This window comes from Passer domesticus, chromosome 6 (assembly GCF_036417665.1).
Source record: "Passer domesticus isolate bPasDom1 chromosome 6, bPasDom1.hap1, whole genome shotgun sequence".
Taxonomy (NCBI): domain Eukaryota; kingdom Metazoa; phylum Chordata; class Aves; order Passeriformes; family Passeridae; genus Passer; species Passer domesticus.
This window is the reverse complement of record NC_087479.1, coordinates 16,324,755-16,350,481: the sequence shown is the minus strand read 5'-3', so window position 1 is coordinate 16,350,481 and position 25,727 is coordinate 16,324,755. Positions and strand designations below refer to the sequence as shown.

General features: G+C 41.1%; 1 protein-coding gene across 5 annotated transcripts in view; it reads right to left on the bottom strand.

The window, feature by feature from the left end:
- The window catches only part of FBLN5 (fibulin 5), a 56,996-nt gene extending 31,295 nt beyond the window's left edge, over positions 1 to 25,701 (bottom strand). The window contains exons 1-9 of one of the 5 annotated variants that reach the window (XM_064423563.1): positions 25,562 to 25,701; positions 24,561 to 24,645; positions 23,912 to 23,979; positions 18,730 to 18,885; positions 13,754 to 13,945; positions 11,604 to 11,658; positions 9,132 to 9,183; positions 7,945 to 7,991; positions 7,749 to 7,773 (exon numbers count right to left, since the gene is read on the bottom strand). In XM_064423563.1, the coding sequence (XP_064279633.1) occupies positions 7,749 to 7,773; positions 7,945 to 7,991; positions 9,132 to 9,183; positions 11,604 to 11,658; positions 13,754 to 13,845 (271 nt within the window). In that variant the 5' untranslated portion in view covers positions 13,846 to 13,945; positions 18,730 to 18,885; positions 23,912 to 23,979; positions 24,561 to 24,645; positions 25,562 to 25,701. Of the gene's footprint in view, positions 1 to 7,748; positions 7,992 to 9,131; positions 9,184 to 11,603; positions 11,659 to 13,753; positions 13,946 to 18,729; positions 18,886 to 22,850; positions 23,856 to 23,911; positions 23,980 to 24,560; positions 24,646 to 25,561 lie in introns of those variants that run through there. The other 4 variants (XM_064423558.1, XM_064423559.1, XM_064423560.1 and 1 more) reach the window with 4 other exon arrangements.
- Between the last annotated feature and the right edge of the window lie 26 nt (positions 25,702 to 25,727).

Genomic DNA, 25,727 nt, shown 5'->3' with positions numbered 1-25,727 from the left:
ACATATAACCATGGCCAATTTGAGGCTGGAACCAAATGAAAAGAAACAAGACTGACCCAAAACATATAAGGGAGAGGCCAAGAAAAACAGTGACTTTTAAGTCATTGAGAACACTGCCATCTCTAGGCATTGTGGGTGATGCAAATATATTCAAAAATTGACATGGGCCAGAGTAGAGTGCTGGTGCTATGAAGGGCACTGAAATAAATCAGCCTTCCAGGAGAGGAGAGACTATCACGTACTGAACTCTGCACATTATGCCACAGGAAGGTAGAGAAAGTGTCACTCATAGGAAAATGAGAGAAAAACCAGCCAAAGAGCTGACAGACTGGGGCAGGGTACTCATGACACCTGCCAGTTTCCCAGCACTGTTAAGTGACTTGATTTTCTTCTAAGCCCTGAATGGTCTAGTTGGTGGGACTGTCTTGCATGACAGCTATTCCATAAAAGAAAGCTCGTGAAATCTACCCCAGAGCAGACAGAGCTAATCGGTACATTGTGGCCTTAACTGATTTGGCACGGCTGAAATCCCTGGAAGTAAGACATAATAAAGGCAAGGCGGCAACAGAGCCCCGCGTATCAAACCACTGCTGGCACTGAGTCTAAGGAATCACTCTGAGATTAATGGCAGGGGTGCGAGCCCTGCCCTGGCCAGCACATGCCAGAGGACATGGCAGGCTGGGCAGGATTACTGCTCCTCTGAATTGAGTCAGATGTAACCTCCTGCCAGCCAGCTCTGGGTGACAACTGAAGTCTGTGTATTGTTTGGCTCAGAGCCCAGCGACCAATCACCCCCAGTTCAGAGACCAAGCATAATGGAGGCCATTAGCCCAGATTATCTGTTGAACTTCTTTTCCTTGCATACCCTTTCCCTCTGTAGTCTACAGATCTCAAGGGAGATGAGATTCCTGGGTTCTTGCCACTTTGTATACCAAAGTATCATACAGTTCCAAGAAAGAGGGAAAACTGAAACACATCATGAGATAGGTCACAGTCTAGAAAAATTTCAACTTTCCTGTGTCTGGACTGTAGCCTGCACATCTAACAAGACATGGACACTGTTCCTTCTGTGCTTATGCCTCTTCTCTGCACACAAACCCATTGTGTTACCACATGACCCATTCTCATTCAGCTGTTCAATCACTCCCAAATATCAGATGCACACTTCCACAGACAGAATCAGTTTAGCTCAAGGTAAAGTTGAAACCAAATTCAAACACTCCTGCTGGTCCCAATTTTTAATCATAAGATGATGATCTGACCACCTGTCTATCCTGACCTCAAAATGTCAAGGAATGCCACAAAATCTAGGAAGTCCTTATTGTAGTATCAGTATTTTAGCAGGAGAAAAATATGGTACCTGACTGCCTGACCATAAGATACTTAAGCTTATGTTCAAAAGAGCTTAAGTTCACTACAAGAACTTCGGCTTTAAGAGCTTCACCAAAGTCAACAGGGACTCTAATCATGGGTCTAAGTGATTTTGTCTCCAGTTGTTGTCCAGCTACCTACCCAGTATGACTGTAGTTCATTCAAGTTCAGTTGTGTCTATACCGTAGTTGTGTTTATTCTGTTTTCACTTTTCACATCATCACACATAAATACAGTCAGTGAGTGGTGCTTGAAAGGCACTGACATGCAGAATGATGGGCCTGCTCCTACTGTTACACTTTGGATACTCAGGAGCCTGCTAGTTTTCATTCCAGTGAACAGTGCCCGTTTGCTTAATAACATGCCAGCATTATTGGCTTGCATGTTATATTTCTTGGTTCAATTCTACTCATTCCTTTGTTAGTAGTAGAAGTTAAAGTGAAGCACTTGCCTGTGCTTTAACCACCAGACTGTGTTCCTCCCACACTGCACTTAGGGAGGAATGAAAGCAGGAACAAGCCAAGCCACAGAAGGTTCAGTTTACCATGCTACAGACCAATAGGTACGGCAGCTTTTTCTATCAAGCTGACTTCTCTACTACAAATGGATTAACTTCCATGAAAACCAGCATTTTGACCCTCATTTCCCATGGTGAGCTGGACAGGATACCTTTACTGATGGTCATATTTCTGTAGGAATGACTCTGTACATAATTCTGCAGGAATGATATAGAGTCATTCTGTAGTGGCTGGATGAGTCTTGCCTTTCCTCAACCCCTGCCCATTCTCTGTGCTGGTGCAATGGTTTCCTGAGGGAGGAAGGAGCTCTGACTGTTTTCAGATGTACTTTTTAACCCATGATTATTTTACAGTTAACTCGTGATTACCTTTAAGAAGATTGTTGGGACTGTGAATAGATCAGGCCATCAGATCAGAAGCACAGAAACTGGATCTAAAAGATTTATAGTTATGTTTGTCTGGAGCTGTATAATGTGGGTTTATCCAATGGGACAGGATTATGTTAAGTATGTCTGTACTCCAGGATGTGAATTATCCTTCTTTCATTACTCTCCTGACATATGGTCTTGAACATTAATGTACATAGTTTGTATTTTCCACATGTTTATTTTACCTGGCTTGTCTAGTCTCATTACGTTAAATAATCAAGGGGAAACCATCTTGAGTTGTGTTAAAGCATGAAACAAATACAGCATAAGTAGAAGATGAGTGAAAAACTCCAGGATCAAATAGCTGCTGAAAGTTTTTGTAGCTCAGCTATTCCTTCAAACAAATTGGAGATACAGGTAAAGGTCTTGGACTTCCCCTCTTCTCTGATCTATGCAGAAACATAGACAAAAGTGGCCACTAAATTCCAGCCAGGTTAGTGCACTGGTGTGGTGGCTTAGGAATGGTACTTTCCAATTTAGTACTGCCACTAAAAAAACCACAAGCTGCACTCCCTCCCCCTCTCCTACGGGAGGCACAAAAGGCATCACAGGTTGAGATAAGAATAATTTGCTGGAAACAGCAATGAGATAAGAAAATGAACAATAACAGCAACAATATTAATAACAAAAGTGTACAGAAGAGAGTGATTCACACACAAAAATGCTCATTGCAGCCTGGACAATAAACAGCCCTAGATGAATTTTGTCAGCTGGAAGGAACCCCTTCTTCCTGGAAGACACGGTCCCTTTGCCTGCTCCTGGCAATGACATGAAGGAGTACAGAATAACCAGGTCCTGGCCATGTTCCCCTCCCAGCTACTGCAAAAAATGAATCCTGTCCTGGCTGGAACCAGGACAATTGGGGAAGGAACTGAGTGCCACATGTCTCACCTTGAGCTTCACTGCTGCAGAATGATTAAACTGGACCTTTTCCCCCCTGTCTGTGTATCTTTACATGACACTTGCCTGGAAGTCACCTCTACACCTATCATCCCCTTGTGAAACTAATCTTGGTATCATCCTGAAAATAAATATTAATTCATTTTAGCCCCAAAATATCCAGCACAGAATCACAGAATCATTCAGACTGGAGAGGATCTCTGAGACCATCGAGTCCAACCTTTGACTATGTTGTCTCCTAGACCACAGTACTGAGTGCCATGTCCTGGTGTTTCTTGAACACTTCCAGGGATGGTGACTGCAGGAATGGCATGCTTTATGGCAAAGCTGGGAACTTAACACAAACTCCTCCAACCCAAGCCTTAGCCACTAGCTATAAACTCTTGAGATGCTTGAGAGGAAACTTTCCCATTGCTATGGCAGCATGAGGTCCCAATTCATGTTTCCTCATACGTCAGGAAAACCATACTACAAGTAAAAGCTACATATCATGGCCCTTAATTTAATCAGGAGCTGTCAACAACTACCTATACTTTCAGAAGTCTGAGCTCACCCTCTCACAGAATCTGTTGTCATGTAATCTTTCCTTCTTTTTCTGGTTAATTTGGACATGATGGCAGTCATTCCCTAAGAGGGATCATGCATAACCTTCAGGAACTGGCCTTCTGGAGCAGCAAAAGGGAACTGGCCCTCTGGAGCAGCAAAAGAGATTGTCTCACAGACCAAGAGGAAAAGGGAGAGACACAGAGCTGAACCAAATAGGGTTAAAAAAGGAAACGGCGGGAGTGGATTCCATTTTTATTTCATTTATACAAACCCTTATAATGCATAATCTCCTTGCTGCATTTCCCTACTTTTCTTCCTCCTGTTTCTATATGCACAGAGAGGTCACTAGGAAAGTCATTAGGAGGAGGCAGCCCGGCTTGATGGCTGTGCCACTGGATAGGGAACTCTGGGCTCTATCCCAGCACAGCCATGAGCCTGATGCAAGACCTGGGCACCTCCTTTCAGTTCTCTGTCTCTCAATTTCCCTCCCCTTTCCCCACACAGGAACATCTGGTTCCTTCATTTTGCTTGAAAACTCATCTAGACACAGGCTGCTCTTAATGAGGTTGGGCATAAGGCAGGGCAGTGCAATTGCAGGCTTGGATGTGGAGTTTAGGTATGCTTGCAGTATAAATGATAATGATCTAAAACCCATCTGTGCAAAGGTAATCTTTTGAAGGAAGGAGTTTCACTCCATAAATGTAGGGCTGGGGACCCATAGGTGGGGAATGTAGGAGGTCCTGCCAATCTCTGAGAAACGAGGAAAGCTGAAGCAATGGGTACTGCACAAATGGGGCATGAAAACCAATTCTCTCTTGCACTTGGAGACAGCATCCTTCCATTTCCTTCTTCTTTTTACCTTTTGCTTTAAAAATTAAAGCAAAAAAAAAAAAAGTTTTGTAGGGGTTTTTTTGTTTTGTATTGTTTTGTTTTTTTTTAAAATTAGCTCCTCTGCCCTCCTCCCTTCCCTCTGTATCTAGGTCATACTCATCAGACCTTATGCTCATACTTTTCCTAGCATTTGCCTCTCTGTCTTTGAGGTCTGCTTTCTTTGAACTCTCTATTCAACCTCTCCAGCCCCATTATGTCCTCACATTGTGAGTTTGCATTAATTGGAGAGAAAGCAATAATAAGAGCCCACCCAGTACAGTTCTTTCCACAATGCCCAGAAGGATCTGTGTTTGAAGCATGTTTTGAAGATCATTGTAAATCAGGAAACAGCAAGGTGGAGTGAAAGGAAACTGGAAAGAGCTCTCAGCTTACGAATGTATAATGCAAGAACACAGGCCCTCACTCCAGTAATCTGGAGCCAACAGTTACTAGACCAAGTTCCTTGTACAAAAAGTCATTATTATGACTAACTCATTCTGTATTTATAGAGAAGTAATGTTAGAAGACAAACAGTTCAAACAGTGCTCTTGCACTAGATGTTCTTTGCTTTTTTCTGTATGTGGTCTTTTATTCCAACATTAATTGTAGTTATAAATCATTCCCAACCTGCTTTGGAATGATTTACAAAAACTCTGTGCTGTTGAAAACACAGACCACTTACATATACAAAATATAAAGCACTCAGCAACTCCAGTGGTCAAAACGACCACATATTAGGAATCAAGTCCACAGAAGTGTTCAGAAGTAATTATCATTAAAACACTTCTCTGTCTGCTACCACAAATGCTACAGGTACTTCTGCAGCACACAGAGGACACTGGAGTGGGCAAAGCCATCACAGACAGGTGTCTTTGAGAGGCACTTGAGCCAGGAAAAGTTTTGTTTTCATAAAGGACAAGATCTGGAGATGAAAGAATCTTGGCAGGACTGAGCGGTGACCAGGATAGGGAAGGATTGTGGACACTTAACCACTGTCTACGACCATCCAGGCCAGAAAGGATGAGGCCAAAAAGCTTGAAAGGGAGAAGAATGGATAATATATCTTTTTTTTGCTGCATGGAAACATATCAGCTCCACAAGGGGGGAATGTTATGTGAACAGTCAGGGGTGCACATTCCCTTAAGAGCCAAGGAATGTGGGGCCATGGCAGGCAGGCCAGGTGCCAAACTGGGACAGAGTAAACTTCTTACAGCCTCCCTACATTTTGTGGAGTGGTAGGGAAAAAAAAAGAAAGAACTTGTTAAAACTTTCAGATCAAATTTATGTCCTGTTTCACTTTGGAAGTATCTTGAACAACCTCAGTGCTTCAAAGCTGAGGATACAAATCTCCCAATTCCCAGAAAATGCACCTGTATTCAATAAGCTGTTTTGACTGACATTCAAAGTGAAAGTAAAGATTTCTGTCGTTCTGGTAGTAGAAAATATGACCCTGATCTGTAATCCCATATCTGACCAGACAAAAATGTGTACTCTGTTAAACTCTCAGATTGCTCAGACACATTGGCACGAGAATAACTCTGGTTCCCCTGCAGTCAATAGCAGAAAATCTTACTATCTCTAATGGAAATACCTTTGACTAATTTTATTTGGAAAGAAGGTGCTAGAACACCAACATAACAAACTGTTACATAGTGGCCCAGCTACTGGGAAAAATTACTTCTGGTTCGTTCCTTTCAACCATTCCACCACAAAATTAGCCATTGGAGTGCTTTGTATCCTAAGAACATGCTGAATACGGACAAGGAGGTAACACGGAGCAACTGAAATACCATTAACATGAGTGATGCTTATAATTGACTTACGGATGCCATGATCCTGTGGGTCAGACTTTCTTGAATGACCTGGGTAAAATTTTGGTTGCACCTGAGGACCCTGTCAAGGTTCCCTGCTATGTGCCCTTTGGAGGCTGGAAAGTTCACTGTAAAAGTTTCCTAAATCTTCCTCTTTTGATTATTCTCATTTGCATGGAGCAGACCAGACAGTATAATTCAGAGGTTTCATTTCAACACTTCTTTTCTACTAACTAGCCCATTTCCTGAATCATCTAAAGCAAAGTGAGCAAAATGAAAACACTCCTGGAAATCTACAAATCAGCAGATAAAATAACAGGTTGATAAATTTGCTAAGATGAAATGGACTATAGGCTATTTTCAAAGAATCAGATAGTAAAAATGCTTATTTTTACAGTAAACTCTTCAGTGACTCTAGGATTTAAAAACTCCTCAAAAAAAAAGCAAACAAAAAACCAAAAAACAAAAACACCAAAAAAACCACCAAAACAAACAAAACCCCAGGGCTTATGATTTTCCTTTTTTTTTTATTCTTTATAATTTTCTGAGCTGATTAGAAAATATGTTTTTCCCACCTTGGAAAGGACAATGACTCAAATACAAAAGATGTGTCCCAAATGTTAGCTGAATTTAACTCTAGACTTCCAAAGCTCCTGTAAAGCTCTTGTGGTCTCCTCAGTAGGGCAACAAAGACAGTGCACCAACTGCAACCAAGTCCTGCCAGACATTTCAGATGATAGGGCAGAATAAGCCCAAAAGACAAGACAGTTTCAGCTCTTGTGTTTTTGTGCAGCAGTTTTGAAGTAAGTGCTGTTCCTTACTCTAAAGAGAGGCAAAATTCTCTGTTGAAAGCTCATGGCTTCTCTGGTTTAGGCTTTTTTTTCCTGTCAAAGACCAGCTCACCAGCTCACGTACAGCCAAGAGATGAATGAAGTTTTCCTGGGCCCCACCTAACACTTCAAATGAAGGGCCACCTTCTCGCTCATGGACAGAATCATAAGCAGAAAAGGCATGCTTCTGATGCACTGACAAATCACCTGCCTTCAGGTGGCTCTTTATCTCATAAAAACATTACTTCTCTCATGAAAATGGCTTTCCTGCTTAAATAATAGTACTGAGTCACATCTTAGTTTGCATACTGATGATATGAAACACACAGCTTGTATCCTTAAAAATTTTTTACTTCAGAATACCGGGCTTGGCTGCTGCATTAACTGAAGGACAGCTGCAGGACAGTTGTTTCTGCAATGTCAGACAAGCTTTAACGCAAAGGAAGATCTAGAAGAGCGATTTCCGCTACTCACCAGCGCACTGGTTGTTTTCATCCAGCTGGAAGCCGAAGCGGCAGATGAGGGGCCGGGTGGCAGTGGGGTAGTTGGGGCCGGGGCCGGGGGCGGGGGGCGGGGGGTACACGTTGGAGTAGGGGCTCAGGTAGGGCGAGCGGTACACCGGGTTTGTGCGGGGCACGCACAGATAGCCACCGTTCTGGTTGACACACACCATGTCTCCTCTGCAGGCCTCAGGAATAGTCCGGCATTCGTCAATGTCTGGAATGAAATTGCAATGGTTGGAGGAGTGATTGCTCCTTAATGGCACCTATCATAAAGTAGTTATTTTTAATTATTTTTTTTTGCAAAAAAAATTATATCCTCCGTCAAATGGCTAATCCTTCCTTGTGGAGCCTCAGTTTGAAGTTAGATTGTACTAAAACAGGAATCTTCCCTTCTATGCAACATATCCTGTGATCTGCCTCTTTCACTCCACTATTAGAGGATAGAGGGAGAGGACAAGGCCTGCTTTGCTATTCCGTACAAGTTTGGTTTAAACACTGGTTTACACATGGCTGCAGCATGCTACTGCCTGTTCCTGCTGCAGGATCTGTCCAAACCACAACATGCAGATCAGGATTTCAGGAACTGATGGTTTGGTCTGCCCAGCTGTGAAATTTGGATCCTGCTTTGGAAGTCTCGAGTTCCTTCCCTCCAAATTAGGGATGCTCAGATCTGGGGACACAGTTCAGGCCTCTTTCTTGCTTTCATTGAGATTGTGGCTGAGTTAAATTTAGAAAGATACAACTGGTTTAGCCAAATTGAGCATTCCCCTGGTTCTTGGGCCACAGAAACAGTAGGCTATGGCAGGACAATCTGCTGCAGGTGTTTCCCTTTCTTTTTGGGTGACTCTATGCATGTAGAAAATGCTGCCCTGGAGACTGATTGCCACTGACAAAAAGATGCTACTGGGCAAAATGCAGATTTCCTTACACTACCTCAACTCAGTTTACTTGGAGTTTCAGTTTCTGTGAATGGAAGACTTTATTTGAGGCTGCAGGTGGAGACAGGCAACAAAGACAGTAAATCCTGAATTTGAAGGAGAAAGAGAAGGAGGGTGAACAGCCCTCATCCTTTGGCAGCTACATTGAGCTCCTATCAAAATGCATCATTGTTGTTTGAGTAGCCCTGACAGCCTGTTAGTATCTCAACAATGTCAAAGATCAGTGCTATGTAAAGGCACACACACATATTCATATATACACATATTTTTTGTATATACGTGTATACAAACACACATATTTGTCACACAGTAAGAACTTTTCATCTAAAACACAGTAAGAGCAACACAATGTTAACTCAATAAATTCAGGATTTCTGAACCCAAATGTAAATGCATTGATTTAATTAAAGACCTACCTAAGCATTGCCCAGAGGCACGGTCCAGGTCAAACCCATTAGTGCATTGCTGCTAAAATGAGAGAAAAAAGGACACTCAGTGATGGTGAAATAAGAGGTTTGCAGAGTCAAATGCTCATCTGGATTATTGTGATTAGTACAATTGTTCAGCACGATACAGTACATGAAAATAAAGCTCCTTCCCCAGAGAACAGTCAGCAAGCCATGAACCAGAGGCCTCAGCACAGTTCCAGCCCCTTAGCTCAGGAGTGGCACCCTCAGGTGATGGCAGTGTCAGGCTGCTTCTCTGCCCAGGAGTCACCACTGTGTTATGAGTGCAGGAGTACAGTGTGTTATGAGCTGTTAGCACAGAATTACAGTCTTCTAGTTTGGGGTCTTGGTTTTGCCAGAACAGGGGGTTAATCTCAAAGGTCCTTGTTACACCTCCCACTCTAAAGCTCTAAATCTCCCCAGACAGCCCATTCAGCACACAACACGTCAGACATTGACTCATCCAGAGCCACAGTTGAAACATAACAAGCTTAGAAAAATAAGGCTCTTCCTGTCCACCAAACCATGTGATTTTTAGAGGATAAATCTTTATAGAATACATTATAGGTATTCAAGGTTACTGGAAGCCTTGTTCCTTCCTATTCTGCTGGTCACTATCAGGGCTGCAGCCCTGAGTCTTCAGTACCTCCTCAGTGACCTCAGCATCTCTAAATTGGTGAAAGTCCTGGTTTCACTAGGTTTCAAAGCCTTCTAAAATTATTCCCTGCTCTTCCTAGTTTTTGACTGGGCCTCCAGCTATTTAGAAAGGGGCCAAGCAATTGACACAAGCACAGGATCTTCCAGTAAATAGGTTGTACTAGGCAATGTAAGCAAGAGATATCCAGGAAACAGGAAGCGCTGAAGCAACCAGAGGGCAGAGGGATGGAGTGTGTTCAAGATTCTTCCTTTTTTGTTGTTTCTTAATGATAAAGACACTTATTTTTGGACTTTATGGAAGAAATGAGTGGAAGAGTAAAGTACTTGATGTTTGGGAAAGTAGTAAGTTGTAGATGGGAGACAAAGGGTTAGAGGGGTGGGTCATTGCAGGAACCAGGGACAGGACATGAGGTGAAACACATGGCACTGTTTGGACTGCACCTGACACTGGCACGTATGAATACACAAAACCACTGCTAGAAGTGTCAGACAAGTATGGAAGAATTCTGCCTTCATCTGCTTTGGCATTCCAAGATGTTTTAGTATCACGTTCTGGAAAGCCAGGATATTCTAATGGGAGAATGTACAATCACCATCATGTTTTAAAGAATGTATGTACTCTACCTTTTGCTCTCCTTCTTGAGTACATACACTATACCTAGGTTAGCTGGAAAAGCTCAAATAGTTGTTAACAAAATTATTTTGTTTTGGTCAAAAAATGATGATTCAAAGCCACTGAAACTACTGTAGAACTGGTTTCCACAACTTTCTAGAACTTTATTCTAGAAAAGATTCCAATATTGTCAAAATTACCAGTTTCAGTATTTCAGAAAGAACTCATTGCTGTCATTTCAGCTTCAAGTTGCTTTTTCAAAGCAACTTCAAAAATCAATTGATGTTACAAGATGTTTTTATAAAAAATCCAATGTAAACAATATTTTTAAATTATAAAAACAAACCCTTAAAGACATCTCAAAAATTCTCCAGGGGCATGAAGAGAATTTCCCATACAGATCCAATGATCACAAAAATATCAATAAGCATGACCTGTGCAGGAAATTTTCAATGTAATAGAAGAAAAACAACTACATTTCAGAGACTTTTGGCAAAGGTATTTAGAAACACAACTCTGGATACCAAATATATCTGGACTATCAACTAGAAATCCACACAACATGCCTCTAGGAACACTTTTTCCTGATGTAAAATTACTTGGAGCCTGAGCACACAAAGAACTAATGATTCTGCTGTTTCAAGAACTGGACTGCTTTACTTCCATCCACCCTCTTGAACGGAAATGGGTTTGGGCATAAGTGAAAATGAAAACTGGGATACAGTCATTCAGGATCACAGTCCAAAATTAAACAGTCTTAAGGCTTGATCCTGCTGTACACAGAAAATATGTATTTCTATGAATGAATTTTCCAAATATGGATGTTTCTCACAATAGAACTGAGCAGTCTCTGGTTTCATGGCATGGTTTTTCTTATTTCCTGTTCCAGAATTGTTCAGTTTAGAGGCAGAATCAGACTTTCAGTGAGGTCCAGGTTTCTACAGGGATATTTTGCTGAGCTGGCAAGGATGAGTCAATAAGCTCAATCCATGTTCAACTCCAGAATCCTGCTGGCTCCAAGTTCTCCCCTCTAAACCCTTAGACCACACAACTTCCTTTCCATGTAAACCCCAGACCACAGAGCTTCCTATCCACCTGCCAGCCAGTTAAGTTTCACGCCATGCAGCACTTCAGTACAAACCAGTACACACATCTCTGCATGCACCTCTCACCTGTGCTTTTCCAGGGCTTGAAAGGCAGACAGCCAGTGTGAAAGCAGTCAGTATCCTGTAATGCGCATAGAAAATAGGCTGAAAACCTTCTGATATCCAGGCTTATTACATAGAATTAAATACACATGGACAAATTAATTTCTAGTGACACTTCAGTGTGTTCCACAGTTTTGCTAACACGAATTTGGCCTTTGGAGAAGGAGTAATATAACTGTGGGCTAGATTCAGGTTTCAGAGCCAGTGACTGTGATGGTCCTATGATTTTATGCAACTGGGATTGAAACCAGAGTGTACATGTCTATGGACTAATCTGATTTTTATGACACCCCATGCAGCAGCTGTTAAATGAACAAGTCTGCAATACTCAATAAAGCGGTTTTCCCCCTCTCTGACACCTTTCTTTTGCAGAAACGAAAGCTTCTCTTGCACACTGTGCACGTTTTACAGATGGGTAAACCCAAGCAAGGCCCTGCCTAAGCTCACAGCGTGAAGTGTTGGCAGGGCTGCAGACATGTCACGCAGGAGGTCCTGAATCCAAGCCAGCTGCTCCAACCGCTAAACCACATTTCATCCCCAGGAGGCTCTATCTGAGATGAAGCCATTTGCTTGGGGCCAGATTCTGTCCCTTCACTCAGTCTTGAGGAGACACACTGTGCCAGGTCACCAGCTACCAGAAGCTGTTGTCGGCAATGGAGCCTTCCCCAGGTGTATCATCTTCACATCTAGTGCTCCCTACTGGGTCTCTCTCCACTGCAGCTGAAAGACGAGGCTCCCTCACTAAAAGAGCCCTACACCTATTTTTGGAGCTCCTTACCTGGAGCATAAAAATTATGGTCAGGTAACCTCCCACCTCCAAATATTTACTGACAGATAGAAAACCATGAAAGCACAGTCAGAAACTACTTTTTTTCTAGGTCCTGTGGATTTCAGGGTTTTGCTGCTGATTTATATAAAACTTCCTAGTACCATTAGACCCACACCTTGCTTATCTTGGATTGTAATTCTAAATGGCAATTGGATACAATACATTCCCACAAAACCAGTACAGGAAGCAGGGGATATTTTAGGTAGCCTTAGTTCTGCTACCCATGTGAGCTGCCAACTTTCTCTCTTAGAGCTGTCCCTGATTTCCAGAGTGCAAACTGAGCTGCTGAGCAAGACCTACAAATGCATCAGAGAAAACCACACACAATGACCGACACATTACAACAAATTGGACAAGCTCTGAAAAGTAAAAATAAACCCTAAAATGGTTGTTCATAGTGCTGTGGAGACAGATTTTACTTGTTAACAACTTTTGAGTGACAAGAAAAGGCAAATTCTGCACAGAGTTTTCCTTAGAGTCCAATGTAAAGCATTCAAACTACAATTTTGTCCATTTAGGCTTGCACTTAATTTATTGATTCCTCAGATCTTTTTGACGAGACTTTAAAGTGTACAGTTGTATAAAGACTGCATACTCACTTTGCACAGAGTGAGAAAAGCATTGGGAGGGAATACAACAGGTTACAGCAGAATACTGACATATGCAGCAACTGGGCTGTGCTGCACATTGCTGCAGGACAGTGCACGATAACAAAATCCCCCATAAAACAGTAAGACAAAACTCAAACATTTTTAGACAGTCTTTAGTTTCCTTTGCTACAAGATGATATATTCTTTCCTCTTGGTGGGGGAGTGACCTTACTGCCTCGTACATGTTCTGTCTGCACTCACGATCTCAATTTGCTCATTACTTTAGATCTAAAATCCCCTTAAGAATTATTAACAGACATGCAGCACAACCTATCAACACTACATGCAGCTGGTCACAGTAGCTTGCCCAGCAGGCAAAATATTTTAAACAAGTAATCAACTTCTGCAATAGTAACTAATTTACTTCAATCAATCACTGCAGCCAGTGGGATCGTTGCTGCTGCAGTTCAGCACTCCCGCAGATGCGCAGAGTATAAGCACAGATCAAGAAGGAACTCATCAGAGACAGCACAGCTTTAATAACAGGCAGATTGTCTTTCCCCACCTCTGACCATTGAGATCCCATCTCGTTTCAAATGGCTTTTGCAATGGATTGGCATAACATGTCCCTGCCACAGCTATTTTCCGCAAGTAGGTTTCCCGTCAGTAAGCAAAGTTTCATGCATACCACTTACCTTCTTAATCCTTGCATGTCCAAAACCGTTGGGGAAAGGTGGAAAAAACCCAGAGTCTGTGCTGATGAATAACTAGAAAGTTTTCCAAACATTACCCTCTGCTAGCACTTCAGTTCCTCTGTCATTTATAGTCCAAAGAATGAAATGGCAAGTAATGGAGAAGATCGGGAGCCGTCTGTACCTCCTCAGACACTGGAGAGAATACAGAGAAAGCACCTGGTTTTGCTTAGTTCTCTTCTGTAATTCAGCATTAAACCAATTGGAGGAGGAATGTTAAAAATGAACACTTCATTTTCTAAGTATGTTAAACAATGCAAATGGGGGCCTCAGCCTGGGACAGCTGGTTTAGATTACAAAGCTCACCAACTGGCTAGACTCCTCACAACAACCTCGAGGAGCCTGCCAGGATAAAACACTAACAGCTTGAAGGAAAGCCTCTCCCGCTGCAAACTTCACAGTTAAATGTGCCTCAGAGCAGAGAGCACCGTTATTGGACAGAAACCCTTATCAAGGGACTGGAGAAGGGAAGGGATTGTTTTCCTTGCTCTGAGAACAAAAAAAAAAGTCAGGCTTTTTTGGAGGCCCTCTAGCTGGTGTCCTGGACAATGAATATGCAACACTCGCTGCTCCGTGCCAATGGCATACTGATGAAAGGTCTGACCCTCTGGGAGGTGAATAACTCAAATTCATGATGATCACAGCTACAGGAACTATATTGCTTGGGGATTATTTGAAAACAGGAATAAACAAATTAAACATTCAAAGGAAAACACATGGTTTGTCTGCAAACACCGGCTCTTTTTAAACTGACCCCATGCTTAAGGGAGCAGTTTGATATGAAATATTTCTTCAGGAAAAGCATAACTTGCAGATCTCCAGTTATGACTGAAGAGGAAGGAAATAAAGTACTTTTTCAGGTGTTCTGCAACTTTGCCACAGGCAGAGCTTTAGTAGGTCAAGAAGAACATTTATGGGATGTGAAAAGTAAGCAATCAGATGCGGCAAAGACTATAGTGGATGCAAAGATGAACACTGAAATTAAAGACAGACATGGACATTGAACAACTACTTTGAATTTCTGTTGAGTGTCCCATTTGAGAAAACCCTTTATTTCTAAGGAACCTGAAATTATTATCATACATCTCTGTGTAACAGATTGAGAAACAGAAGTACAGTTGATATAACAGATAATAATAAAATTTGCCTCTAAGCATCGATATCCAGCCTGAGATACAAGGACTGAGCTGCTTTAGAGGTGCTGAGCCCCCACAAATTGTATTGGAGCCAAAGGGAAGCTTGAGACCTCGGTATCTTGTTAACTGGCTGTAGTTGTCCAAATTACCTTTCAAAAATGACAGCACCAGAGGCCCCAGGCCATTTCTAACAGTTTGTCTCTCAGTGAGTTCCTTGCATCACTTGCACTGCATGGAAAATTAAACACTCACCTGGAATCATTCAAACAGTGTCTATACATTGGCAGATAAACAAGAACCAATTTACTTACTTTTATTAAAGTTCCCAAAAACTGAACAAAAACTCGCACAAGGGATTTCTGAAGAAGCTGCTGGGCATGTTGTGAAGTTTTGTCATGGGTCAGAAAACAGGCAAGAGAGGATAGAAACACCAGGAAAATTTTCATTGTGGCAAATGTTTAACAGTGAGTATTCTCACTGCTCCATACCACCAGAGTTTCTCAATACACTCAAAAACCTGGAGAGCTAACAGATATAAGAGTAGCAGTGCTTACTGTATGTTAGAAGTGTGAAAAATCTATTGAAACAATGAGAAACAGCTTTACAGGAAAGCAAATGCTCTGTGCATCCAGCTGTGTGGATGAAGAGCTTGCTTCATCTGATAATACTTCACTTGCTAATCCACTGAATTTTTCTACAATCACATGGTAAAATCATTGCACGCATGCCAGAATCACTGTATGAGTGCAGCACCAGTCTACTCCCAAATAGTTGCCTCAGAGTTCTGATCCATCAGCCAACTGGCAGAGGTGCTCCAGCCCTGGAGACAGGAGGTGAATCCAGATCTCACCACCTAAGGGGCTCCCTTAAGAAGAAATACTGTACAAATGTTTTGATTTTTCCTGTCTCCATCTGACAGCTGGAGTGGATAAAAACCAGAGTATAAAAAGTGTACCAAACCACAACCTGGGCTAGTTTACAGCTTGGTGACTGTTTTTTTTTTTCCAAAATAAAAGGATTTGATGTTGTGGCTAAGTGGAATTTCTGCAGTACCTTTCTATAACTACCATCAGTCAAAAAACAATGAGATGCAACCACAGCTTTTTCACAGCTCTGTTTGGTATGAAGGGCTGTATAAAGGAAGGATTTTGTGGTGCATAAGCCCCCTTTTGTTCACCCTATAAAAATGAACAATTCGGTCATCTTTCAACACTCTGTGCTAACACTTTCATTTATGCTCAAGATGGTGGCTAAACTTCATGTGTAGTGGTGCTCTCACTTCAGTGGTCTCAAATATCCCTCCAAATGATAAAATCCATTACTTTCTTTAGAGTACCTTGACATTGCCTGTGTCTTCATGAGGAGGTGCAGAACTGTCCCCAGTATAAAATAGGTCTCTGATAAATAACTATGTGCTCAAAGTTTGCTTTGTGCATAACTAGGGTTGAAACCATATCTCCAATTAAGACTTGGATTTTGAAAATTGTGTAATATACAATAAGGGTGACATAAAATGTGTTGTATAACTTTACTCTCTTTAGATGAGACAGCTGCACATGGGAATTGAGCCATGCTCCTGCAGATAAAGCACAGCATTGGATGAACAGGAGCCCTCAGCACTGGAGAACATAATCAGACAGATTCTAAATGCTAAGATAAAGGCTGTAAATAGGTCAGGGAACTTAAGAATAGTAAATTATACGTATCATCCTGAAGAGAAAATCTTCCTTGCAGAAACAAGTAATCCTCTAAGTTTCACAACATTTCATCTCCTTTTTTAACTCTGATTTTGTTCTTACATTTCTCCAGAACCACATCTGTCAAACACCCTTCTTGGATGCTCTTGTCATTTTTTGAAACTCCCCCACTCTGAACATTTTCAAGAAAATTTTCAAACAGTGAGAAGAGTCAAAGCATACAAATCTGTATGGTGATAGGTTTGTGAGCCCAAAGTCATTCTACATGCCAAGTCATAGACATCTTTTACCCAGCTCCACAGACCTAAATTCATTAAAGGAATTTTACAATAACTGACACTTTAGGCCCTACATGTCCAAGATTTCAATGCTCAAAACATTCATTTCGCTCCTACCAAATCTTATGGAACCAAATGTTTTTACCAGCAAAAATGGCAAAACAGTAAAACTGCTGGGCACTTGCAGAAACAACTGTGTTTTGATAGCATCTAAGCTCTGTGAGATTCACAAGTTGAGTTTTTGCCTGACATGGAGATTGATCTAAATGTTCCTGGAGACTGCCAAGTAAGCAAGCTTTTGATATTGTCACATGTTGATGTTAAAACGCAGGCAGTGATTTGACACACACACATCTCACCCTACTGCCCCTCGTATAGCACCACGCTGGAAACAGGGTCTCAAACCCTAATTCTGCCTGAGAAAGAGTAGTGCTCATTTCTTCCAGCTCTCAGGAAAGAATCTCAGCTGCAAACCCCAGGTGTGTGGGGAGGGTTGCCTATAATTTTTCAAAGACTCCTTAGATTATCAGCTGAGCTCTGCTTTGCTCACTGTCTGAATTATAATTGCCATCTCATAACATGACTGATGAAATAACCTATTCCAGATGGCTCAGGCTAGAAGCTCAAAAGCACAGTGCTACACATATTTTCCCTTCCTAGCCAAACATAACACAAGCTAGAATTAACAGTGAAAATTATCATAGTATGTAATTGTAAAGACATCAGTAGTGCTAATTAAAATGTACTGGGAATGTAGGGTCCCTGAGGTGTTGTGGTGTGCTGATCTGCAGCTCACAGTACAATTTCTAGGAAGGAGAAAACGCAACAGTTCCTGTTGTGCTGCCATCTCTTGGGGCTCAGCTGCCTCAACAGTTCCCACCTGCATGAGATATCCCTGCAAAGCAGAGCCAATACAGCACCCTTTCCTTTCTCCTGTGCAGGGAGGTCACCTGTCTGTCTGAGGCACCTGTCTGTCTTTTTGGCCAGAGCATACTGCTGATCTCATTGCTGAGCCCCACTGCAGTGTTGTACCAAATAGTCTCACAGTGCCCAAGCACATGGAATAAACCATTAAAATCCTTGGTTTACTCCAACTTTGCATCTTTGTCTTGGTCTCAGCTGGGGTTAAACCCCATAGCTGTACTTTCTTTACAGGTCTGTGGTCACTCTGATACCAGTTTCTAAAAGCCAACTCCTTTCAGGATAGAAATCACCAGTGGAAAGCCCAGGCATCACTGTACCCATTCTGAAATGCAACTGCTCTAAACATGGACTAATATCTGACTCCACTTTACTGCTTTGAAAACATTACTTGTCCCTTTGGATAAGGAGTATTAGGATCTAGCAGGTACATACCAAAACCCAAACAGTTTAAAACAGCCCAGTGAACTGCATCTACTGTAAGACAGAACCATTTCAGGACTATTCCCTCTAGTGAGATCAGGTTTGTGGTTCATGATCACCTGTTTAGCTGTAGTACTTTCTAGGACAGTCTAAGAAGATGCCTGAGGCAAAAAAGAGTAATATTCTTGGAAGAATTCTTCAGTATTGTCCAGGGTTTTTTAACCCAATAAAAGTAAGGTAAACAAGCAAACTAAATAATTATCATAACTTTCTCAGGAAAAAAACAGAGCCTTTCACAGCATTTTTGGTGTATGTGACAACTCTCAGCAGAGAGTAATAATTATTCATGGTAGTAGTTTGCAACAGCCTGCAACATTCTTCTTGAGTTTTCAATCCTTAGATGACTGACATTTATACTTTTAAAATATTTTCCTGTAAAAAGTGCATAGAACATCATCCTTTACCTAAAGACAAAAGACGTATTTGAGAACTCCCATCTCCTCCTTGGTTGCTCTAACTATCCAAGAACAAGGTGCCCCAGACCACTGTTCATATTTTACTTCTTTTGCTGTTGAATCTCAGCATAGCTCTGGTAACTGCCGTTCACATTTTGCCTGAAACTAGACAGATATTTTAGTTTGTTTTTGTTTATTTTATAAGATTGACATGTACATAAACTGGGCTGTAGCCTTCTCTGCATTTTTTGTCAAATGGTCTAGACAATGTGGTTGAAAACAATGCTCTTTAATCTTGTGACAAAATGTTTACCAGCTCCTTTTAACAGCATGCATAAATTCTTTATGGCCCGTTTCAGCTAATAATGACCTTCCATAAATAAAAACCTAAACCTCTTAATACTTCTGGACCAAGACTAAAGTCTGTTTCACTGCTGGAGCAAGCCAACATTCAGTCTTCACAAGTGCCTGGGATACATAAACCATTGGGCTCCAATTACGACCAGACAGTCAGAAGTATGTACTAAAACCCTCCTTAGAAATATTCAGGGCTGATTTATTTTATGCTGAAATGCCTCAAGACTGCTATGTTTTTCACAGTTTCCCAAGCCCTTTACTAACACGAGCACCACACTGGGCACGTCTGGCAGCATCGGGTGGCACCTTAGAGCAGCTGACTGGAGACACTGCTTCACCTTTACTGGTTAACCTGGCAGCTTTCCCTGGCTGCTGGCCATCAGTGCCAGGAAAACATCAGCTTCATCTGTGCTTCCTCAGCTCCCAGGTACTTTAATTCCACCATATGGAACTCAAACTTTAGGTGGGTTTTATGTTTGGGGGTTGGTTGTTTTTTGTTTTTGCCGATTTAGTTGGGCATCCTTTCTCCTTTTTATTCTGCTTTGGCAATTCACTTTGTTTTTATCCAGAGCAAAAGATCCAGCCACCGTAGCATTAAGCATGTTCTGTGTTTTCCATTAAAACACTTCAGGTTCTGAATAAACCCAAACAAGTCTGTGGAAATGCCATCTCTCAACAGGGGTGTTTGAATGTTCACAAGTATGTGGACTATTTTTGTAAGGGCACCTGCCAGAACCCTGGTGATGAATCCAGAGTAGAAAATATTTGACATCAACCCTCTCTTCCAGAGCTTCTCTTCTTCCAAGTGGTGGAAAACATTCCCTTTTTAAACATGCTTCACTCTCATAGGTGAATGAATACAATATAAGCAAAGACTCTTGGCTTCCTTCTGCAACTTAGCACATTTTTGGGTCTTTTCCTTAAGAATTTTGGGGTTATATGTTAGTCAAATACAGGAGTGGCAGAAAGTTCCCCTATAAGGAGAGAAATAATTTTGACTGTTTTTTACTTTCTCAACTGCTTTCCTAACCCCAGAAGACATTTATAAGCTTTATTTCAATTTAAGAACTACTGCACTTAATTTACTTACTCCCAGAGCAGGGATGACACCATTTCACAAATTACCTGTTTACTTTTGTGACCTAACCATGCCATTCATAAGAATTGCCTGGGAAACTGGGTGGTAGACATGATCTGTGTTGTCTGTTTTCAGACTTATTATTCACTGCACTGCAGCAACAAGTGCTGCTGTAAGGCAGCAATTTAGCATGCTGAACATAGAAATTCCACTGAATAGGGATGTACTCCCATTTCCTAGTTGTGCTGTATGTGCTGCAGAACTTACAAAATCTTGAACCTGGAGGCAGTTTCTAACACAGTCTTTTGTTTTTGTGGGTTGTTTTTTGTTTGGTTGGTGGTTTTTTGTTTGTTTTTAAATTTTTTTTTTTCTGGCTTTTGCCTTGAGTTGCACTGGTTGCCACAGCAGAAGGAGATGAGCAGTACCAGGAGTTCCCTGTTCAGAAGCAGCCTGGCCATGCCCAGGGTTCCCATCCATTCAGGAATTGTGGGGTACCAGAACCTCAAGCAGCCATGTGAAAAGCCAGTGGAACTAGACCCATCTTCCAACAGAGGCACTTGTACTGCACATGGAGTCCATTGCCAGAGCCTGATAAATCAATCAGTCCCCATTTTGTCTACAGTTCCATAACAAAATTCAAGAAGTTGAAGTTGTGCCAGATAAAGAAAATAGAAAGGAACAAAAACTCTGACAGGTTAAATGTGAAAAACAGAAAGTCAGGCCAAGAAGGTTTGAGAAACAAATCATAAGAAGCATAAAAGCTAATAATAAATTCTTTTTCAGACACACCAAGAGCAGGAAAACTGCCAAACAGTCTGCAAAGCCAACAGATGAACAAGGTATAAAAATAGTGCTTAAAAAAGATAAAATCACTGTAGAAAGTGAAATGTTTCTTCTTCATCTGCATTTGCTAGAGAAACTTCAAGAGATTACCATAGTGGAATAAAAGGAAACAAAAAAAAAGGAAAAAAAGAAAAAAAGAACAAGAAGTAAACCCAAATCCAGTTTGGAAGGATATATCTGAATTGAAATGCCAGCAGGAGACCTTGTAGAACAAATCAAGAAATTTAAGAAAAACCATTCATCAGAAGTCACTTAACATTTAGAAATTAAGTATCATTGACTGAATTAAATATGACCATTTGCAACAGATGAGTTGTTTATCTGAATTGCAATCTCACACAACAGTGCCTTTGTGCTAGAAGTAGTGAAAATATCAAATACAATCCTGAATTTCATTGGTTTATGTAAAATGGTTAATAAAATACAGAACAGTAAACCCAAAATATCTGGAAATCAGTAGCGCAGCACAGGAGACAGTGAAATTCAGGAAAAATACCATCAAGGAAAGGGTTATTAGCATTGGAATGGACTGTCCTGGGAGATGGTGGAGTCACCATCCCTGGAGGTGTTCAAGAAATGACTGGATGTGTCACTTAATGCTACAGTCTAGTTGATGTGGTCATGATCCATCAAAGGTTGGACTCCGTAGTCTTAAGGGTCTTTTCCAGCCTTAATGATTTTGTGATCTTTTAGGCATAGATTTTATTGGAGATTGTTCTTAAGAACTACATATCTCAGAAAAACAGCTCTGCTCCATATAGAGGTATAGAGGTTTAGTTTTGCATTTACTCTAGCTCTGTGCATTTGAAAACAGCTCTAGCCAACTCCATTTCAGTTTCTAGTGAAAATCTTTCCTTTCATGAACTAGATTGCCCAGTCCCATTTGGCCAGGGCAGTGAAGGCTTCAGGATGCCAGCAAAGCATCAGGCTATTTAAGTATCTGTACAAGGCAGTTGGAACCACTGATTCAGCTCAGGAGAAGAACAGCAGAGTGCAGCGGGCTCCCAGAATCTCCAGCCCTGCCTACTTGGCAGGTTCTGGGAAGCACACTCTGTTCAGAGTCAGTAAGGACAGAGGTACCACCTGCAGCCCCTCTGCCTGCAGTGGTGCTCTGCAGGTCCTTCATCCAGAGCACTCTGCAGACAATGTGCTATTCAGTCTGCAGTTGGGTCCAGACAGATCTGGCAATCCTAGTTATGACTCATTCATTTTCTTTAGAATCCTCTACTCCTCAAATTTTTGTAGTTTCATAATAAGACTTCTCTAAGTTAGCTGAAAACTGTTACATCTGTTACTGCTCCTATTGTCAAAAAATAAGGCAGTGTTCTGTTTGCCTTCATTTTTATTGGCACCCACTACTTAAGTGTAGAGCAAAGTGCAGTCTAAATATTTTCCAAATCTACTTCCAGAAAAAGTTTCAGTTTTAATGACTATTTTTCAATGCTCCAGTCTACCATTCAAACCACTTTCCTTGCTACAGTTTTACTCCTGATACAATTTAGCATTGTATCCATGGTATGGCATGTAAACCAAAACACAGAGGTGAACCACAATCAACTTGGTAATTTGCTTGTAGTTCTGAAAATACCCTTTTATTACAAACAAAAGCATATACACTCAAATACTTTAATACCTTATAACAATAAGTACTGCAGGAGATAAGGAAACAGTTTTACATAAAGGTTAATTTTGCAATCTGTGGTTGGCTTTCTCCATGACTAGCCGAAACCTGAATCTCTTATTTCCCTTTCCCTATGCAGCTTCTTGGACACCTGCCCCCAAACAGTGTCTGGAATCACCCTCATGATCTCTATTTTCCTAAGAAAGTGACCTTAGCACTCTCTACAACTACTTGAAAGGACAACGTAGCCAGGTGAGAGTGGGCATCTCTTCTTCCAAGCAACCAAATGAGAGGACAGCAGCCTCAAGCTACCCCCAGGGAAGGCTCAGTTTGGACATCAGAAGAAATTCCTTCACAGAATGGGTTGTTCAGCAATGACACTGTGCCATGGTCTAGTTGACAAGGTATGTTTGGCCAAAGCTTGGACTCTATGATCTCAGAAGTCTTTTCCAACCTAATGGATTCTGTGAAATAATGTTTGCAACTTGCATCTCTTATACTTGTTCCCATTTAGGAACTAATATTCTTATCCAACTTCTTATCCCTGATTTACTCAAAACTGCTACTACCTCTAACTGTTGCTCTATTTACATCCAGTTGCCACTTTATTGCTTAGGCTAAATATATTTTTTGGCCATACTACACTAACTGTTTAGGAAACTCATGGATTCAGGCTACCTAAGTTGTACAAATGAGGGTAGATTTAGTTCTAAAAATCCATCTGACTCCACCAAACTTAATGTGGGCTTCTGTCTTTATCTGCAGCCTTGAAAAAGTAAAAATCATTTTCAAAACCTTAGAACAGCCTTAGCTCCCTACTCTCCAATTTACAAGAACTTAGATTTGAAGTGTTGTAACTCTTGAGCATTCTGTTCTCAGAGGGTTGTTTAACAGTGCTTCTCATTCTAGGGAGTCAGGAGATTTTACTACCTCAAAATCAACCATCTGACTTTGCTCCCCTTGTAGGAGAGCCTTAGCAGAAAGCTGCCAAATGACAAAATATGCACCACTTGGACCATGTTACACACTTGTTTTCTAATCCCTTTTGTTGATGGACTATTCCATCAACAAAAATTAGATACTATGTGGCTGTACTATAGTGCTGGCTGATAGCTACTATTTCATAAGTGACATGAAATAAATAATTCCTAGCTGCCTCAAATCTGTAAAACCTCCTTGGTCTGTACTTTATATCTGATCATGCTGCAATTCAATCCACCTTGCAGGCAGCATCTGATGTCAAAAATGAAAACCTTGGGGTTCACCATACAGTACTGCCAAATTCCCTTTACCTTTGTGATACTGGTTGATATTCAAACAGTATCCAGGCAGCTCTCTGAAGAGTTAGGTGTCCTTTACACTAAGGGAGATAAAACATTTCAGGTTGTTGGTACAAGGGTCAGCTCACTCGTTTTGTTAACAAACACAAAACATGGGTATAAATAACTTGTTTCCCATTGATCTGTGGCCTGTCAGTGCTTGTTGCAATGCCACGTCACAGGGCTTCTAAACTCTCTTCTATCAATAACTGCCAAAACCCTCTAATAATAGTTGACCATAATTCAAATATTGTATTTTTTCACTTTTCCCACAGACTATAGCTTGAAAGAGGGTAGGATTTGATTAGATACTAAAAATAAATTCTTCCCTGCGAGGATGGTGAGACATTGCAACAGGTTATTCAGAGAAGCTGTGGATCCCCCCACTGAGGTGCTCAAGGCCAGGTTGGATGGGGCTTTGAAAAACGTGGTCTAGTGAAAGGTGTCCCTGCCTATGACAGGGGAGTTGGAACTGGATGATCCTGAAGGTCCCTCCCAAACAAGGCCATTTCATGATTTTATGAAAATACCAAAAACCCAGCAGTATATCGACATAAGCAATAAGATGATGTTAGTTAACTGCAAAGTCTTCATGATGTATGTGATAATGTGAAATACTTACAAGGCAAGCATCTTCCATTCTGTCTCTTTAGCTTTAGCCATCAGTCACTCCAGTACACAGTCCAGATCACCTGTCTTATTGGTAACTATTTATGTAAAACAGTCAATAATGACAACAAGAAACAATAATAAAATGCAAGGGAATGGCACTCGGTAAAAAAACCAAGTTATTTCTACACTGGTCATTATAGTGTATGAAATTATATTGCTGTGACTAGCTGGTGTAAAGCAGGAAAGTTTAAAAACTCCCAAACCCCACACCATGCATTCCTTTACAGTGGCAATTAGAAAGATCAAGCAGTTACTTCCTTCTCTGTGCATGGAATGCAGGATAAGCAAAGAACAGCAAAAAAATCAGAATGTCTAAAGAGAAGAATGGAAAACCCTAACCTTCATTTTCCCCCCTTACATCAAGCTTGCAAAATGAATCTGCTACTAGAATTTTGTTACCTTCCAACTAAAGATAACTGACAGCTTGTTACACCAAAACTAGGAGAATCGGACACCTTTTTCTCCTTGCAAAAGCCACAGAAAAGAATTATGTTAAATGAAACAATGAAAAATTTCAGCGGCTGCACTGGTTCCATAAATTCCAGACTTTTTTTCCTCATGCTGCTGTGTGAAAAACCCACACAATCAACAGGACAGACTACATGAGTCACGTATGTACATGTGGGAAACGGGTAAGGCAACTATATATGGAACAGTTATCAAGAACAAAGTAAACACAGAAGAAAAATTAGAGGAAAAAATATATCTACTAATCATTCAATGAAAACAAAGCTCGAATGTTTATAACAGTCTGTGAAACATTCAAAGAAGGAAGAAAGAAACAAAGTAATGATGTTGTTCTATACTTTTCTGCACCAAAGTACTGCCTGAAACACAGAGCCCAGTTATTTGTAACAAAGCATCAAACTTCACCAATGTACCTGTGGAATAAGCCCTAGAAAAGAAACCTCTAAGCCATGAGGATTTTCTCCATAGTTCAACAGAGCTTACCTTCTAGGATTTAAGGACTGAAGCCTTTTGCCTCTCTGCTGGAGAAGATTTTTGTCTCTATCAAGGAGCTTAATGAGGAACTCTGAAGTTCTTCAGTACCTGTGCTTGGTATTAGATTTCCCTCTTCAAACTCACAGCTTAGTGTATAAACAGAATTGATTTACAG